The 15,658-nt window shown below is 39.4% G+C and overlaps 1 protein-coding gene across 1 annotated transcript in view; it reads left to right on the top strand.

The window, feature by feature from the left end:
- Positions 1-15,658, top strand: part of GABRA3 (gamma-aminobutyric acid type A receptor subunit alpha3) — a 240,973-nt gene that overhangs the window by 102,152 nt on the left and 123,163 nt on the right. Inside the window, exon 3 of the mRNA XM_005888785.2 lies at positions 12,301-12,422. Coding sequence (XP_005888847.1) covers positions 12,301-12,422 — 122 coding nt within the window. The remainder of the gene's footprint in view (positions 1-12,300; positions 12,423-15,658) is intronic.

Genomic DNA, 15,658 nt, shown 5'->3' with positions numbered 1-15,658 from the left:
CTGAAACTGCAATACTTTGGCCACCTGATGCGAAGAGCTGATTCATTGGAAAAGCCTCTGATACTGGGAAAGATTGAGGGCAGGAGGAGAAGGGGATGACAGAGGATGAGATGGTTGGATGGCATCACTGACTTGATGGACATGGGTTTGGGTGGACTCCGGGAGTTGGTGATGGACAGGGAGGCCTGGTGTGCTGCTGTTAATGGGGTCACAAAGAGTTGGACACGACTGAGTGACTGAACTGAATTGACTGAACTTGGGGGTAGTGCCTAAAAATCTGCATTTCTATCAAGTGCCTACCTGATTCTGATATAAGGAATGTTTGGACAATACTCTGGGTACACAGTCCTTGTTTTCCAAGAGCTTACAGTATATTTAGGAATATGGGCTTCAGAAATTTTAGAATAGCAGACATGGAAAAACCCGTTGAGAGCATCTTATCTGATCCCTTATTTTGTGCATGACAAAATTGGCTTCCAACAAAGGACATTTACTTTTCTAAGACTTTACAGAAAATTAATCATAGGGATAGGTTAAAACGCCAGTCTATGATTCCTAGTCCCATCATTTTTAAAGAAAAGCTGCAAGGAACAATTTCAGCTTCCTGTAATATATTTCTTATACTCCTGTTCCCTGGCTCAGTATTTTGACCATTAACAACTGAGAACTGTATTTGTGAAAAGTGTTAGGTTGGACCGTTATGAAAATATCCTTCAGTTCAGTTCAGTCACTCAGTCGTGTCCGACTCTTTGCGACCCCATGAATCGCAGCACGCCAGGCCTCCCTGTCCATCACCAACTCCCGGAGTTCACTCAGACTCACGTCCATCGAGTCAGTGATGCCATCCAGCCATCTCATCCTCTGTCGTCCCCTTCTCCTCCTGCCCTCAATCCCTCCCAGCATCAGAGTCTTTTCCAATGAGTCAAATCTTCACATGAGGTGGCCAAAGAACTGGAGTTTAAGCTTCAGCATCATTCCTTCCAAAGAAATTCCAGGACTGATCTCCTTTAGAATGGACTGGTTGGATCTCCTTGCAGTCCAAGGGACTCCCAAGGATCTTCTCCAACACCACAGTTCAAAAGCATCAATTCTTCGGCGCTCAGCTTTCTTCACTACTCTGGGTCAAAATTGTTGAATATAAGCAATTTAATGATGGGTCAAGCTAAGTAGCAAGTAAATGCCAAATGGATCTTCTATCCCAGTCTGTATACACGATTGCAGGGAGAAATATCAATAACCTCAGATATGCAGATGACACCACTCTAATGACAGAAAGCAAAGAGGAATTAAAAAGCCTATTGATGAAGGTGAAAGAGGAGAGTGAAAAAGCGGACTTAAAACTCAACAGTCCAAAAATGAAGATTATGGCATCCGGTCCCATCACATCATGGCAAATAGATGGGGAAACAATGGAAGCAGTGCAGACTTTGTTTTTTTGGGCTCCAAAATCACTGTGGACAGTGACTGCTGCCATGAAATTAAAAGGCCCTTGCTCCTTGGAAGAAAAGCAATGACAAACCCAGACAGTATACTAAAAAGCAGAGACATTACTCTCCCAACAAAGGTCCAAATAGTCAAAGCTATGGTTTTTCCAGTAGTCATGTATGCATGTGAGAGCTGGACAATAAAAAAGGTTGAGCACCCAAGAATTGATGCCTTTGAACTGTAGTGCTGGAGAAGATTCTTGAGAGTCCCTTGGACAGCAAAGAGATCAAACCAGTTAATCCTTAAGGAAATCAACCCTGAATATTCATTCATTGGAAAGGCTGATGCTGAAGCTGCAATACTTTGGCCACCTGATGCGAAGAACTGACTCATTGGAAAAGACCCTGATGCTGGGAAAGATTGAAGGCAGGAGGAGAAGGGGGCAACAGAAGATAAGATGGTTGGATGGCATCACCGACTCAGTGGACATGAGTTTGAGCAAGCTCTAGGAGATAGTGAAGGACGGGGAAGCCTGGTGTGCTGCAGTCCATAGGATCACAAAGAGTCAGACATGACTGAACAACAACTATCCTTGTCTGACTGTAATTTGTTGAAACCTGAGATGTGTATCAGTCAGGATCCCAAAGAAAACAGATGGGGAATGTCAATGAAGACTATTTGAGGAGAATATGTTTGCAAAGGGACTAATTGTGAAGGTATGATCTGGGTATAGGTATACTCCAAGGAATAGAGCAAGAACCTAAGGCCAGCAGTAGATATGTCATATAAAACAAGTCTTTTTAAGAGTGCAGAAATCTTTAGTGGAGGAGCTTTCACAGAGAGAGAGAGAGCTAAGAGATTGCATACCCACACTTTCCCTTCTTCTTCCCTCTGATCTTCTGCCTACTTGAAGACAGAGGCTGTGGCAGCCCTGCTGAGATAGTTCATATAGGTTATCCTTATAAGAAAGTGAACAGGTTGAACACGAGTATATAATATATCTAGAAGAAGGAATGACAGACATTGGGCACAAGGCCTTACATTTACATGAACCCAAATCACTTTTTCTGCATCAAGATTCCATAGTAGTGGCAGTGGTGAGCAGATATTTTGAATTTAAGAGGAAATGGTTGAATTAATTATCTCCTTGTCATATTCATAGCCTGACTTGGTGCCACTGTTCCAAAGGTTCTTCTAAGTGTCTGCTTTCATCATGAAATATATTTTCTCAGTTCTCTTAATCTCAGAATAACTGTGGCTACACATGTATTGGGTTGGCCAAAAAGTTTGTTTGGGTTTTTCCATATCATCTTACAAAAAAACCCAAATGAACTTTTTGGCCAACCCAATAAATACTAAGTTACTAAGAGAAACATTAAGGATTTGGTTTTTATTTTACTTTAACTCAGTGAATAATGTGAACAGGTAGGGCACATGTTGAGTGGGTATATGTCAAGCTAATTTTGATTGAAGTGCAAGTATGTAAAATCCAGTCTCTTCTTTGTGTATATAATCTCTATTATGGCATCAATACATTAATACTCTTACCATTCAATCTCCAAATCTTAAAATTTAGGAACCAGATGTGGGACCTGAGAAGCCATAAGTCCTAAGCTCTTATCCTGACCAAGAATCCTTCTTGCATTATGCTTTATGATTGACCTACCAGTTTGAATCCCTCCAGTAGTAAACTGCATTACTACCATGGGCATATAGCTCTAGGGATGGGAAAGTGCTTCCTATATTGAACAGAAGTCCACCTTCCTCTAATGCCTACCTATTTTAGGCTTCTGTGACACTTCCTTCCTATTTCATACTTCCTTCCTCTCAGAGCTACTCCATGCTTTCTTGTCTACAGGATAACTCTCATCACTTTCAACTTGTCTCCTCACATGATACAGTTTTCCAGACAGTGCTTAGAACTTGGTATTCTCCTTTGCTCTCTAGATTTTTTTGAAACTTAGTTCAATACTTTATTTTTAGTTTTCATATTCTATCATGTTCCTTTAGAGCTTATACTTAAATAACTCTTACTATGTGCCAAGCACTATTCTAAGTGCTTTACATATGTTAATTCATATAATCCTTAAAACAGATCTGCTAACTAGGTGCTGCTATTATTACTGTTTCAGAGATAAAATATGGAGACACCGAGAGGTCAAGTAACTTGCCAAAGCTCACACAGTTTAAAAGCGGCAGAGCCAGAACCCAAACCCAGTCTGGCTTCAGAGTACATGCTATTAATTGCTACAATGTTTTGGTTTTCATGTGTTTGGTCACCTTTAAGTAAAAATTAGGCACATGTCCATATATTTTGTGTACATGAACATTTACTTATATATAGTAATCCCTCAACCTCTGAATATTTAATATCTCAGCTACATGACTGCCTGGCCAGTGCTACAATTGGGCAAGTATAATTTTCTTATAGGACCTAGAGAAATAAGAAGTATAATTTTCCATTTTGAGGTAGAAATACAGAATTTGTAACACAGGGCAGAGCTGGACATTTGAAGCCAGGGTCAAGAATACTTGGTAAGTGATGCTCTGACTTCCTATTGTATCAGGTCAGGAGGTAACAGTGTCTCAGTATTACTGATGGTAAAATGAATCTCTTGGTTAAGATGATGACTGTCAGGACTCTCCACTGCAAGGATACTAGCCACCAGGATTGACTGAGAGATTTGAGCTCATGACCACCTCATTGCTTTGGTCATGGCCATGGATGTGGGATAGAGAGTAAATAATAATAGTGTAGAAGAGAATATTCCTAGTACTGTAGTGTGCCTTCATTTGTATCATAATTCTTTTCTCCACATAGGCAGTGTTATAAATGGTTCTCAGACTGGCCTATGAAAGTCTGCTTAATGAGAAATGTTGCTGAAATAGTGCTCGTGCATTGGCAATTACAATCATTCAGACAAATTACAAGAAATAAGGACTTGTGTAGCTTTGCCTGAAAGACTAATTGCCTTTTATGGCATTGTTTCAAAGGAAGAATGGACCTTTATTTCTTTGCAAATTTAGAATACAACCCATTTTATGTTGAGGTATGTCTGCTTACATTCACATATGAAATCATATCTCTAAGGTATAGTACCTTGGTATTTAATCATTCAGAACATACAATAGTCAGATCTTCTTGTGTGTTTCTGTGAAGCGGTGGCTTTTAGTGACTAAGAAGGTAGAAAGGACTTGGTTTTTATTTTACTTTAATTCAGCAAAGAGTGTGAATAGGCAGAGCACATAGTGAATGTGTGTGCCTTAAAATAATACTTCTTTAGTTTCAGAACAAATCTATAGTTGCCATTTAAGAAAAGCACAGCTGTCTGAGATGGATTGTGCGTATTCTAGCCAAAAATACGTTTATTCTTTTTTCTTAAGTGGCTTCTGTAAAAACATTAGAATGTGTGTTACTGAGTTCCGAGTATATAGCTGGCATCCCTAGTGCTGAATTTTTAGCTTGACCCTTTCACTTATTAGAATGACTGGACCTGGACAATAAAAACATGAGGGGTATGGGGAAATGGTAAATAATCTGATATGGCTATGGTTTCTGGTCAGAAAAAGTACTAGAATTTGCAGCTGTAAAAGTATATGGGGAATGGAATGCAGAGTCACAGAAAACCACATAATCTGAACAGGAATTTTTAAAACATACTTTTTAAAAAAATTGAGATATAATTTACACATATTGATAGCATTGTACTTAAGGTGATACATTTATATATATTGCAATATGATATAGTAGAGTTAGTTAATGTCTCTATCATGTCACATAGTTTCTTAGTAACTTTGAAGTTTACAATATAGTATTGTTGACTGTAGTCATTGTGTTGTATCTCACACCCCCAGAACTTTTCTACTACTTGTAAGTTTGTAGCCTTAAACAAAATCTCCCCAATTCCTTACCACCCCAATCTCTGGTAACTACCATTCTAGTGTCTATTTGCACAAGTTCAGTTTTTTTTTTTTTTTTTTTAGTTCCACATAGAAATGATTTTACACAGTGCAAAAGGTGGCTTAAAACTCAACATTCAGAAAACTAAGATCATGGCGTCTGGTCCCATGACTTCATGGTAAATAGATGGGGAAACAGTGGAGACAGTGACAGACTTTATTTCTGGGGGCTCCCAAATCACTGCAGATGGTGACTGCAGCAATGAGATTAAAAAATGCTTGCTCCTTGGAAGAAAAGTTATGACCAACCTAGACAGCACATTAAAAAGCAGAGACATTACTTTGCCAACAAAGGTCCGTGTAGTCAAAGCTATGATTTTTCCAGTAGTCATGTGTGGATGTGAGAGTTGGACTATAAAGAAAGCTGAGCACTGAAGAATTGATGCTTTGTGGTGTTGGAGAAGACTCTTGAGAGTCCCTTGGACAGCAAGGAGATCCAACCAGTCAATCCTAAAGGTAATCAGTCCTGAGTATTCATTGGAAGGACTGGTGCTGAAGCTAAAACTCCAATACTTTGGCCACCTGATGTGAAGAACTGACTCACTGGAAAAGTCCCTGATGCTGGGAAAGATTGAAGGCAGGAGGAAAAGGGGATGACAGTGTATAAGATGGTTGGATGGCATCACTGACTCAATGGACATGAGTTTGAGCAAGTTCTGGGAGATGGTGAAAGACCGGGAAGTGTGGCGTGCTGCAGTCCATGGGGTCGCAAAGAGTTGGACACGGCTGAGGGACTGAACTGAACTGACCTGGGACAGTTAATCCTCATTGTCCACTGAGTTGGACAATAATAGCTCTAGCAATTTACATTCTCACCAACAGTGCATGAGAGTTCCCGTTTCTTCACATCCTTGCCAACATTTGTTATCTCTTGTCTTTTTGATAAAATGTCATTCTAAAAGGCGAGTTGGTATTTCATTGTTGTTTTGATTTGCTTTTATCTGATGATTAGTGATGATGAACAACAACAATAATACTTGTTAGCAATTTGTGTCCTCTTTGGAAAAATGCCTACTCAGTTTCTTTGACCATTTTTTAATTGAATTATTTTTCCTTTTGCTATTGAGTTGTATGAGTTCCTTATATATTATAGAATCCAATATATATATTTCTTTATATATTATTAATATATCTTGTTAATATTACTTTCTGCATAGTAACTTTGAATTTTCTTTATTTTTAAAATCTGTTCTCCCCCAGGAGATATACAGTATTAGAAAAAGATGCCAACCTTTTAATGAAGTAAATTTCTCCTGTCTTTGGGTTGTTTTATGAACTGCATCAGCGACTCCACATTCTGTGACTCTTTTGCTTCCCCTGGGCATAAGCACATTAAGGTGCTTCCTCAATGTGGTTGAACTGATACTATTTATTTATCCTGAACTTAATTGCTCAGTGAGTTTAACTTTAACCATAGCATAAAAATGCATGTCTTTCAAAGGTGTCTGGAGAAGGCAATAGCAACCCACTCCAGTACTCTTGCCTGGAAAATCCCATGGACGGAGGAGCCTGGTAGGCTGCAGTCCATGGGGTCATGAAGAGGCGGACATGACTGAGCGACTTCACTTTCACTTTTCACTTTTATGCATTGGAGAAGGAAATGGCAACCCACTCCAGTGTTCTTGCCTGGAGAATCCCAGAGACGGAGGAGCCTGGTAGCCTGCCGTCTATGGGGTCGCAGAGTCAGACACGACTGAAGTGACTTAGCAGCAGCAGCATTACATTTTCAGGAGTCTGGGGAAAAAGGAATGATCATCCTCAATGTATGTTGAGTTTTACCATTTACAAAGTAATTTTATGTTTATTATCTTCTTTACTTATTTCTTCCAACAGCATTATAAGTTGGGGACCTATCCCTATTTTACATGCAAGGAAATAGTTCACATGGTCAGTTAGTGGGAGTCAGAACTAAAACTGTTCATCTGACCCTAGTTCTTTGGATTTACCACTTTTCCATTTTTCAGTTCAGTTCAGTTCAGTCGCTCAGTTCTGTCTGACTCTTTGGGACTCGATAAATGACTAAACTTGTCTAACCTATAGATAGTGTCTTAGTAACATCATTTTCATTTTTAATGATGCATTATTAATATATTTTGTCCAGCCAGTAATGATGGATATAAGGCAAAGCAAGCATGGTTATTGCATCAGTCTCATCAACTTAATAAGCACATGGCTTTAAACAATCCCTTTCTTTTGGTGTCTCAGGCCATCCATCTGTAAAGTGAAGGGAAATACTTACATGATCTCTAAAGTCCTCCATAATCCTGACATACCATAATGCTTTGTTGTTCCTCCAAACTGTTTTGAATGGACCCAAACTATAGAATCTTCAGCTTGTTGCAGTTCATATATTTAAAAAGAGAGTTCTAACTTGGGTTCTAAATTAAACCAGCTTCCAGCTGCCCATGCAATAATAAGAGTACACTGGGAGAAAATTTTATTAGTAATCAAGTCAAGTAATCAAAATCATAGAGCACTCTATTGAAAATTGTTTTGGAATGACATTAAGCATTGATTTTTGACTTAAAAATTTTAAAGTTATTAGTGACTAATGCTGCTAACATATCAAAACAGAATCGGCAGGGGGTAGAAATGCATCATCAAGGAACTTATTATTTCAGTAAAAGAGGTAGCACAGTATATGGGCCTTATATTCAAGAATTCTGGACCGAAATTAAAAGTTATGTTCAGGGGCTTTACAATTCCCATAAATAGACCCGCCTGGAGTAGGTAATCTCTGAAGCCCTTTATAGCTTGTCTATGACTCTCTGATGTTTCTGCTTTTCACCTGCTTCCAGTAATCCAAAAAATGGCTTTTCATTCAATTCATAGACCTGTTTCCCAGAAATCAAATTAGGCTAAACAGGGTCAAGATTCCCTGCAGTGAGAGTTAAGGGAAAATGCGAAAGAGGTTTTCACAAAATCAATTAAGCTCCCACAGCCTCTCTCCCCACAGCCCATGCAAGATGGATTCAGAATATTGAAGATTAAGCCAAATGTGAGCTGAGACCTGACAGGGTGTCTGTATTTATCTCCTCAACATACTGATGTCAGTTTGTTAGCTCTGCACTATAGTTTCCTTCTTTTTTCCGCTTCCAAATAAGGTGTGTGTATCTTTTCTGGTACTCTTTTCACTAAAACAGCCAATCATCTCTAGTCTCACTGGTTTCCAGTGCCTCTTGGCGAAAGCTTTCCTTATGGCTTTGGCGGATGAGGGTGCCTATATTTTGTCATTATTTACATTTGAATACTGTATTTGAGTCCATGGGGTCGCAAAGAGTTGGACACGACTGAGTGACTTCACTTCACTTCAGTGTATTTGAGTGCATAAACTACTATCTTAAAGAAGACAAAACAAATTTTGAATACTTTTAGATATTAAATATTAAATCTGGAAATTTTAATACATTATTTAATATTAATACAACATATCTGTGAAGTTATTTTAATTTTCAAAATTAGAAAGCTGTTAGAGAGGTGTTATGTGACTTATGGTCACTCAACTAATAAATTCAAATTCATGTCTCCAGTCTAGTTAAACCTAATTCCCCTTTTCATTCCATGTATATCTACTTTTATCATTTGATTCTGTCAGCAAACCTGTAAGCAAGGGAGAGATTACTTGCCTTATTTTACCTTTTGTTTCTGCTCTGTTTTTTTCTATAGGCACATAGTTGATGCTCATGAAAGATACATTGAATGATTACGTAAATTGAGTTAGGTTTATGAATTAAGGAAATTTGTGTTCAAAATGGCTTTTGACAGTTTACCAGCTAGCGAGTGGCAGTGTAGAGTGAAAACTATTTAGTTTAGATGTTCCTACTATTCCGTGGGCTTCCCTAGTGGCTCAGATGGTAAAGAATATGCCTGCAATGCGGGAGAACCAGGTTTGACCCCTGGGTTGGGAAGATCCCCTGGAGTAGGAAATGGCAACCCACTCTAATATTCTTGCCTGGAGAATTCCACGGACAGAGAAGCCTGGGGGGCTACAGTCCATGGGATCGCAAAAAAGTCAGACACAACTGAGCAAGTAACACATGCATACATAATATTCTGTAGATTTTTCTCTTTAAGGAAGACATATTGACTGCCTCTCAAGATTCCTCTCAACTGTTATTCTATGTCTTTTATTGCTCTGATTAACTAGATGCTGCTGCTGCTGCTTCTGCTGCTAAGTCGCTTCAGTCGTGTCCGACTCTGTGCGACCCCATAGACGGCAGCCCACCAGGCTCCGCCGTCCCTGGGATTCTCCGGGCAAGAACACTGGAGTGGGTTGCCATTTCCTTCTCCAGTGCATGAAAGTGAAAAGTGAAAGGGAAGTCGCTCAGTCGTGTCCGACCCTTAGTGACCCCATGGACTGAGGCCTACCAGGCTCCTCCATCCATGGGATTTTCCAGGCAAGAGTACTGGAGTGGAGTGCCATTGCCTTCTCCGAACTAGATGCTAGGAATAGTTATTATATATCTATTAATGGCAACCTTCTGGATCCAAAGTAAGAATGGGTAAAACCAAGACCTACAGTGATACAGGCTTTAATGGACTACTCCAAATCACGAATACAGCTGGCACTTGGACGTAGGATTTCTGACTTCTAGTTTATTACCTGATTCTACACCATGCTTCTTGACCCTGGGCAACAGCCATTTCCTTCACTATATCTCTCTTTCCACTAAACTACCCAGGTCCTTTCTTTATTTCTAGACTTGCCAAACCACGCCAAGCTTCTCTTCATAAAAGCATGAAAGCATTTGTCACAGCTTTAGCCAGATTTTTTTTTTAATTTTTAAATTGATTTATTTTAATTGGAGGCTAATTTGTTGTTGTTGTTCAGTATCTCAGTCTTGTCTCACTGCTTGTGACCCCATGGACTGTAGCACTCCAGGTTTCCCTGTCCTTTACCATCTCCCAGAGCTTGCTGAAACTCATATCCATTGAGTTGATGATGCCATCAGCCTGATCAGTTGTACAGTGGTAAAGAGTCCGCCTGCCAGTGCAGGAAACATGGGTTCCATCCCTTGGTCGGGAAGATCCTCTGGAGAAGGGAATGGCAACCCACTCCAGTATTCTTGCCTGGAGAATTCCATGGACAGAGGAGCCTGGCGGGCTATAGGCCACAGGGTCACAAAGAGTCAGACATGACTGAACATAGCACACCAGCACAAAGAACCTACTGCTTGGAAAGGCTTGCAAAAGGCATCCACACTGGATAAGCAGGAGATAGCTGCGGGTCTCCAGAAAATCAGCAATTTTTGATTATAGTTCTGTATGACCCTCAGTAGCAATATGACTGTGGGAAAATTTGGTATCTTCTCTGAGCTTATTTCCCCATGTATAAAATGAGAGAGTTTAGGGAATCTCTTAAGAGTTCTGGTGGCTTTAACATTTAATGGAATGCTTTTGCTTTGTTGCTCTATCTCCACCGGGTGAGATATAGGTAGATTATATGCAATTCAAGGGTTTTTCTGGCTTTGTTGTTCTGTGAACATATTCTAGATTAGAAAGAGGGGTAATTTAAAATTTTCCTTTTTTGTTTTGGGGCCCTCTTGTTCCTGAAACAAAATTTGATAAATCAACTTTATGCCAGGTATTATTCCCACAGACATCTGTCTAAGATTTCTACTGGTTTTTCTCTACTGCTGGGTTCAGTTCAGTCGCTCAGTCATGTCCAGCTCTTTGCAACCCCATGAACCGCAGCACTCCAGGCCTCCCTGTCCATCACCAACTCCCAAAGTTTACTCAGACTCATGTTTATCGAGTTGGTGATGCCATCCAGCCATCTCATCCTCTGTTGTCCCCTTCTCCTCCTGCCCCCAATCCCTCCCAGCATCAGAGTCTTTTCTGATGAGTCAACTCTTCGTATGAGGTGGCCAAAGTATTGGAGTTTCAGCTTTAGCATCAGTCCTTCCAATGAACACCCAGGACTGATCTCCTTTAGAATGGACTGGTTGGATCTCCTTGCAGTCCAAGGGACTCTCAAGAGTCTTCTCTAAGACCACAGTTCAAAAACATCAATTCTTCGGCGCTCAGCTTTCTTCACAGTCCAACTCTCACATCCATACATGACCACTGGAAAAACCATAGCCTTGACTAGATGGACCTTTGTTGGCAAAGTAATGTCTTTGCTTTTTCATATGCTATCTAGGTTGGTCAAAACTTTCCTTCCAAGGAATAAGCATCTTTTAATTTCATGGCTGCAATCACCATCTGTGGTGATTTTGGAGCCCCCCAAAATAACGTCTCTCACTGTTTCTACTTTTTCCCCATCTATTTCCCATGAAGTGATGGGACCAGATGCCATGATGTTAGTTTTCTGAATGTTGAGCTATAAGCCAACTTTTTCACTCTCCTCTTTCACTTTCATCAAGAGGCTTTTTAGTTCCTCTTCACTTTCTGCCATAAGGGTGGTGTCATCTGTATATCTGAGGTTATTGATATTTCTCCCTGCAGTCTTGATCCCAGCTTGTGCTTCTTCCAGCCCAGTGTTTCTCATGATGTGCTCTGCATATAAGTTAAATAAGCAGGGTGACAATATACAGCCTTGACGTACTCCTTTTCCTATTTGGAACCAGTCTGTTGTTCCATGTCCATTTCTAACTGTTGCTTCCTGACCTGCATATAGGTTTCTCAAGAGGCAGGTCGGGTGGTCTGGGATTCCCATCTCTCTCAGAATTTTCCACAGTTTATTGTGATCCACACAGTCAAAGGCTTTGGCATAGTCAATAAAGCAGAAATAGATAGGGATGGACCATATTTTGCTAAAGCTCATGCCAAAGTACTTACTGATTTGGGAGGTACAAAGCCATTTAACTGGCCCAATCAACTGATTGACATTTTCTTGAATTAAAGTGTTTAGACATGTAAATATTTGCTATTAAGAACTATTATTTTGTGTCTTGTTTTCTTTCACTCCCTCAGACTCTCTCCAAAGCATGCTCCAGATATTCCTGATGACAGCACCGACAACATCACTATCTTCACCAGAATCTTGGATCGTCTTCTGGATGGCTATGACAATCGGCTGCGACCTGGGCTTGGAGGTCAGTTATTGTTTTAAGATCTTCTTGGGTATTTAAGAAGAGTCTAAAGGTACCTTTAATAGTGTTTTGATTAATGAGGTTAGTATCAAGTTGAGTTTCTTCCCTCTGAGTACTGGAAATGTGTCCTAATCCTTCATTTCAATGGTTAGTCTCTCTGGTGTGGTTTTGGAAGGTTCTGAATTTCACTTAGGTAAATGCATATAGGGTGTTAAACCACATTTGGCCACACCCATTTCTGGTAATAAAATAGCAATCCCTGCCTGGATGGCAGATGTATCTCAGGAACAGCTGGGAAACATGTCTTTGTTCTAAAAACCCTGATCACACATCAGCCTGATATTCTGAAGAAGAGAAATCTGATGGCTAGATGGGATCTCATAAGGAAGTAAACATATTACAATACTTCATGGGCCATATTGAAAGGGCAAGTATTCAGATGTATATATATTTAAATTTTTCCTGAATCATTTGAAAATCAGATGCACATATTATAACCCTTTATCCATAAATACTCTAGTGTGTACTTTCTTAGAACATAGAAGTTATTTTATAAAATTATAATGAAATTATAAATTCAAAAAATATAACCTGACATAATACTATTTTCTGATCTGTAGTCCATATTCTTTTGCCAAATCATCTACATTTATTATATGACAGTATTATAAGAAATCTCTTTCCTTCTCTTTAGTTAATTAGGCAACTATCAGCATGAACAGATGGATTCTTTTTTTATTCAATGAATTGTAATCCATTAATATTATTATTTGTTATTATCTATTTTGATTAGAATTATTGCTCCTAATTTCCCATATTTGCTTAGTGAGAGCCTCTTCAAGCTGACTTTTGATGTATATTCATTTTTGAGCACTTTTTGGGTCTATCAGATCAGATCAGATCAGTTGCTCAGTCGTGTCTGACTCTTTGCGACCCTATGAATCACAGCATGCCAGGCCTCGCTGTCCATCACCAACTCCGAGTTCACTGAGACTCATGTCCATCGAGTCAGTGATGCCATCCAGCCATCTCATCCTCTGTCGTCCCCTTCTCCTGCCCCCAATCCCTCCCAGCATCAGAGTCTTTTCCAATGTGTCAACTCTTCACATGAGGTGGCCAAAGTACTGGAGTTTCAGCTTTAGCATCATTCCTTCCAAAGAAATCCCAGGGCTGATCTCCTTCGGAATGGACTGGTTGGATCTCCTTGCAGTCCAAGGGACTCTCAAGAGTCTTCTCCAACACCACAGTTCAAAAGCATCAATTCTTCGGCGCTCAGCCTTCTTCACAGTCCAACTCTCACATCCATACATGACCACAGGAAAAACCACGGTCTTGACTAGACGAACCTTTGTTGGCAAAGTAATGTCTCTGCTTTTGAATATGCTATCTAGGTTGGTCATAACTTTCCTTCCAAGGAGTAAGCATCTTTTAATTTCATGGCTGCAGTCACCCTCTGTAGTGATTTTGGAGCCCAGAAAAATAAAGTCTGACACTGTTTCCACTGTTTCCCCATCTATTTCCCCATGAAGTGATGGGACCGGATGCCGTGATCTTCGTTTTCTGAATGTTGAGCTTTAAGCCAACTTTTCACTCTCCACTTTCACTTTCATCAAGAGGCTTTTTAGTTCCTCTTCACTTTCTGCCATAAGGGTGGTGTCATCTGTATATCTGAGGTTATTGATATTTCTCCCGGCAATCTTGATTCCAGCTTGTGTTTCTTCCAGTCCAGCTTTCTCATGATGTACTCTGCATATAAGTTAAATAAGCAGGGTGACAATATACAGCCTTGACGTACTCCTTTTCCTATTTGGAACCAGTCTGTTGTTCCATGTCCATTTCTAACTGTTGCTTCCTGACCTGCATATAGGTTTCTCAAGAGGCAGGTCAGGTGGTCTGGTATTCCCATCTCTTTCAGAATTTTCCACAGTTTATTGTGATCCACACGGTCAAAGGTTCTATAGCATAACCATATTCCATACTTAACTTGTACTCTCCCTTTTCAGCCTTACAGTCAATCATTTTTTCCAAGAAGAAATGGGATCTTTCTGTGTGGGAAATTATATTTAAAATCTAACTTCTATGTGCCACATATTTTCATTGCTATTGTGTTTCTTTGTTTCTAAGATCTTTCAGCGGACAGAATTGAGAAAATAGAAAATAATATATATATATATATATACATACACACACATATATATACACACACCCATATATATGCATATTTATACATATAAAGGTAGGAGCTTCCCTTTTAGCTCAGTCAGTAAAGAATCTGCCTGCAATGCAGGAGACCCATGTTCGATTCCTGGGTTGGGAAGATCCCCTGAAGGGCGAAATGGCAACCCATTCCAATATTGTTACCTGGAGAATCCCATGGACAGAGGAGCCTGGCAGTCTACAGTCTATGGTGTCATGAGTCAGACACGACTTAGTGACTAAACCACCACATATAGACACAATGTAGACATATATATGTATGTGCACGTGTAATGGGTTTATACTGATACCACTAATTCCAGTCTAAGTAGTACTCATTGACTTACTAATTTGCTTAATTATACAATATACATAAAATAGTGTTGAAATCACTATACCTATACCACTGTAATAAATACACTTATTAAGTAAAATTAAAGATAAATTTTCATGGTCTTTTTTTGGGTGTTGTTTGTTTTAGATGAAGGCTATATGGCTCTTGCTTTGGTATAAATAATAGATCGGGAGCAGGGCAGTATTGGAGGAAGAAAAGGCTAGTCACAAATTGATTTGTTATCCAGGAGGAAGGTTGTGATTGTGGGGATGTAAGAATTTGGTGACTGATTAAATTATGGGATTAGGGAAAAAAGGAGGAGAAAATGATAGCAGACAAAATTCCCCTGTGAAGCTGTCAGGTTTTAGAATTTTTTCTGGACATTTTTGATTACTAATCCAACTTCAGTACTAGTGATCAGTCTATTCAGATTGTCAATTTCTTCCTGATTCAGTCTTGTAAGATTGTATGTTCCTAGAAATTTATGCTTTTCCTATGAGATGTCTAATTACTTGATATATGACTGTTTCATAGTATTCTGTTATAATTTTTGTGTCTTTGAGATGTAATGTGCAATTTCTACCCTTTCATTTCTAGCTTTGTTCAATTGAGTCCTTTCTCTATTTTTCTTAATGAGCCTAATTAAAGGTATATCAATTTTATCTTTTTAAAATAACAGCTCTTGGTTTCATTGATCTTTTCTTTTTGG

Source organism: Bos mutus, chromosome X (genome assembly GCF_027580195.1).
Source record: "Bos mutus isolate GX-2022 chromosome X, NWIPB_WYAK_1.1, whole genome shotgun sequence".
NCBI classification, from domain to species: domain Eukaryota; kingdom Metazoa; phylum Chordata; class Mammalia; order Artiodactyla; family Bovidae; genus Bos; species Bos mutus.
This window is presented reverse-complemented; position numbering and strand designations above follow the sequence as displayed.